The 4,147-nt window shown below is 54.9% G+C and overlaps 1 protein-coding gene across 1 annotated transcript in view; it reads left to right on the top strand.

Annotated features, from left to right (window-relative positions):
• The window catches only part of FRMD6 (FERM domain containing 6), a 17,232-nt gene extending 14,028 nt beyond the window's left edge, over positions 1 to 3,204 (top strand). The window contains 4 exon segments of the mRNA XM_015632204.3: positions 183 to 647; positions 740 to 865; positions 1,561 to 1,652; positions 1,735 to 3,204. Of these exon segments, the coding sequence (XP_015487690.1) occupies positions 183 to 647; positions 740 to 865; positions 1,561 to 1,652; positions 1,735 to 2,019 (968 nt within the window). The 3' untranslated portion in view covers positions 2,020 to 3,204.
• The last annotated feature ends 943 nt before the right edge of the window (positions 3,205 to 4,147 follow it).

Raw genomic sequence — 4,147 nt, 5'->3', positions numbered from 1 at the left:
CTCATCCTCATCTTCTTCCTCCTCATTTTGTTTTCTTCTTTTCCTGCTCCTCCTTATTTTCTGCCATCTTCTTTCTCTTCTTCCTCGACATCTCTTCCTCCTCCTCTTCCGCCTCCTCCTCCTCCTCCTGTTGGAGGAAGAGCCCAGCACAGGGGTTTTGCACCTGAATGTCGCCGGGGCAGCGCCGTCTCCATCCGTGCCACCACTCGGGTGACAACTCCTCTGTGTGCCAGGGTGTCCCGTGCCCTCCCGGGGGCTCCGCTTTGCCCCGGGGGCCATGGGAATCCCGCTGATTCCGTGCCCCCCTGCAGAGAAGAAGCAGTACCGGGAATCCTACATCAGCGACACGCTGGACCTGGACATGGAGCAGCTGGAGAAGCGCTCGCGCGCCAGCGGCAGCAGCGCCGGCAGCATCCGGCACAAGCGGCTGTCCCGGCACTCCACCGCCTCCCACAGCAGCTCCCACACCTCCGGCATCGAGGCCGACCCCAAAGCCCGGGAGATGGGCCCCGAGGATGGATTCTCCGGCGCCGGCGCCCACCGCAAGCTGAAGACCTGCAGCTCCATGACCAGCCACGGCAGCTCCCACACCTCCGGCGTGGAGAGCGGCGGGAAGGACCGGCTGGAGGAGGATTCCCAGGATGACGGTGAGGCGCCGGCTGGGCTTTTCCAGGCGCTGGCCTCGGAGGGTGCTCTGGGGGCGCGTGGCTGACTTGTCCTGTCCGCTGGTGTCCGGCAGAGATCGAGATGCTGGTGGATGACCCCCGGGAGCTGGAGCAGGCTGGGGAGATGGAGGTGAGCCCCGACATGTGCGTCTACATCACCGAGGACATGCTGCTGTCCCGCAAGTTCAACGGGCACTCGGGTAAGGTGGTGGCCTCTTCTCTTCCCAATCCCCCAGCGCCAGTCACGGCAGCTGGAACGAGGTGGTCTTTAAGGTCCCTTCCAAGCCTGGTCATTCCGTGGATCTTTGGTGTTTGGCAGAGCAGAGCGAGCCCAGGGTGTCCATTTGGGATGCTGGGAAAAACTGTTCACCCAATGGGCTGAAGGAGGGACGGGGTAAAGGAAAGGGGAATTTCTCTCAAATTGTGCCAGGGGAGGTTTGCATTGGACACTGGGGAAAATTTCTTCATGGGAAAGTTTGTCCAGCCCTGGCCCAGCTGCCCAGGGCAGTGGTGGGGTCCCCATCCCTGGAGGGATTGAGAAGCCGTGTGGATGTGGCACCTGGGGACAAAGGGCAGTGGCGGTGCTGGGGAACAGTTGGTCTCCATGAGCTTCTCTGGAGCATTGTCTGCACCCAGAAAGTCCCACCTGCATTTCCAGCTCTGAGCTGGGAGCTCCTGGGAGGTCTTTGGGGATGCCAGGCTCCCTGGGGCCAGCTGTGGATGCCATTTTGGGGCAGATTTGGGATGCTTTGTAGGTAACGCTGATTTCAGGTGGAGCTGTTGGGTTGAAGGCACCCCATTGCACTGAGGCAGCCCTTGTCCCCGTGGACAGCAGGAGTGGATCCCAAGAGAGCTGAGCCACCCCAAAATAACCTTTGCACCCTCCTCTGTGCAGGACTCATCGTGAAGGAGATCAGCTCCTCCACCTCCAGCTCCTCGGAGACGGTGGTGAAGCTGCGGGGGCAGAGCACCGATTCCCTACCCCAGGTAACGCGGGATCGGGGCTTTGCAGTTCCCCCTTCCCCAGGGCTCCCCGGCAGCTCCTGAGCCTCCTCTCGGCTTTTCCCAGACGACGTGCAGGAAACCCAAGACGTCGACGGACCGGCACAGCCTGAGCCTGGACGACATCCGGCTCTACCAGAAGGACTTCTTGCAGCTGGCCAACCTGTGCCAGGACACGGCGCAGAGCTTCACCTTCGGCTGCGCCCACGGCCTGGACGAGGACGGGCTCTACTGCAACGGCTGCCTGGCCCAGCAGTGCATCAACATCCAGGACACCTTCCCGGTGAAAAGAACCAGCAAATACTTCTCCTTGGATCTGACCCACGACGAAGTCCCCGAGTTCGTGGTCTGAGCGTGGGGAGGCTCCGAGGCCGCCTTCCCCCAGCCCTGCCCCGCTCCCCGCGAGCCACGGGAAGCGTGGTGCTGGAGGATTTATCCGGATCAGGGGCGGGATGGGGCACGGAGAGCATTCCCAGAGGAGTTTGTGCCAAACACAAGTTGTCTTATTCCGACTGGCCGGAGCACGGCTCGGTCGGAGCCGGCAGAAGCCCAGCCGAGTTTTCTCGTGGCGAGGTGGCCTCTCCCCCTCCTTGCCCCCAGGTGACTCTGGGGTGGCTGGAAAGTGCCAGACTGTCGTGTTCAAGCCAAGCCAAAGAAATGTAAATAACCCTAAAGGCCAGTATGGGAAGGGAGAATTAAGCAATAACCAGCCGGGGATCTCCGGGCACGGTGATGTTCCATGGAGGAAGGCACGGCCAGCAGCTCCTGGGGCAGAGCATGATCCCAGTTTTTCCAAAAAAAACACGTGCTGGAGGTCAGCCCACAGCAGTCCCAGCCAGGTGGATGATGGCTGGAAGCTCTCAGAGCCATTTGCAACTTATTTTTTATCTTTTTCTTTTCTAGTTTTGTTTTTTTTTGGGGGGGAGCAAAACCCCAAAACCAAAAAAAAAGAAAAAACAACCAAAAATCCCCAACCCCCCAAAAAAAAAGAGGAAGCAATGGAGGATGGAAAATAATAAATCCCCAATAAGGATAATGCAATAATGCATCCCAAACATTGAATATCTAGAGGATACATATATAAATATATCGAGCTATGTATGTTTATATATGTCTGGATCTTATAGACCCATTTGCATTTTATCCCTGCTCTGAAACACCTTTTATACAAAGGATCTGCCTCTTTTCTTTCACAAACTCTTATCAAGAATCCTGATTTTTTTTTTCCTAAGCACTAAGGTGAGAAAACAGACTTTCCTCTCGAGGAGAACGTGCATCCAACCGCCTCGTCCGTGTGGCTCTTCCCGCTGCATTTCTCTTCTCCCAAGGCTTTTTCATGCGTCTTTAGGTGTCTTACAGCTGGAAAAAATCCTGCCAGAGGATGGTGGTGATGTGCTAGGAAAATCCAGGGGTGGTTTCTGAGCGTGTCCCAGGGAAGGCAGCCAGCCCAGGTGGAATATTTGCCGTCGGTGAAGCGTTGCAGAGTTAATTATCACAGCACAATGCCTTTGTAGTGGATGTTTTTAATTAGAGTTTAGCCATTGACAGCCAAAGTTTTGCCATATTTTGATATACCACCGTTGTTTTGGTTTTTGTTTTGTTGTTTGTTTTTTTTTTTTAAACTGGAAGCTTTTCTTAAAAAAACAAACCAAAAAAAAATAATTATAATTATTTTATAAATAAGCACAATCTTATTTTTATAAGAAATGGTGGGGGAGGGAGCTGAGAAAGGGGAGCTGGTACCAAAAGAAACGGAGAGTAGCTATAGGCACAGTGCAAATAAAAACCCCAATAATTACACCCAAAATAACCCAAATAAAATCCCAATCTCTTGGGATGTTGGGATATGGGGGAGCTGCTGTGGGACCCCGGCACTTGGCACCGTGTCCCCACCCCAGAGCTTGATCTGGCCCTGCCTGAGGGGTTTTATTGGAGAATAATGTCGATATCCAATGTTAGCAGGGCAGGATGGGGGTCCCTAAAGCATCTTTGTCTCCCTAAATCCACACAGGGCAGCTGGAGGGATGCTGCTGGGGCTCAGGGCTGTGTGCCCCACTCTGCTTTGGGGGAAAGCCCACCAAATACCCCAAAAAAAACCTCTTTGGGTGCTGGGATAACGTTTGTGACTCCAGCTCCACGGCTGGGTTTGCACCAGCAGCGTGAATTTCCGTGCTGGCACAGGCAGGAAAATTCCCCAAATTAATCCCCAGCCCCTTTTTCCCCCTCTGCAGCCTCTGGGTTCTCTCCATGGGATCCTCACCCTACAAAACTCGGAGCTGGAGAGGCAAAAAGGGATCCATTGTGTGAAAAAATGCTCCAAATGCTCCAAAATGGGGAGGAGGCAGCCCCCTCCCGTTATCCTGCTCCAGAGCTGGAGTGATGAGGATGGAGCTGGGATGGAGCTCATCCCTACAAACAGGAGCAGTGCCAGGGCTGGGGGACATTCCTGGTTTATTCCTGGTTTATTCCTGGTTTATTCC

Source organism: Parus major, chromosome 5 (genome assembly GCF_001522545.3).
Source record: "Parus major isolate Abel chromosome 5, Parus_major1.1, whole genome shotgun sequence".
Taxonomy (NCBI): domain Eukaryota; kingdom Metazoa; phylum Chordata; class Aves; order Passeriformes; family Paridae; genus Parus; species Parus major.
Note: the sequence above shows the minus strand (reverse complement) of the source record. Positions and strands in the feature narration are given on the sequence as shown.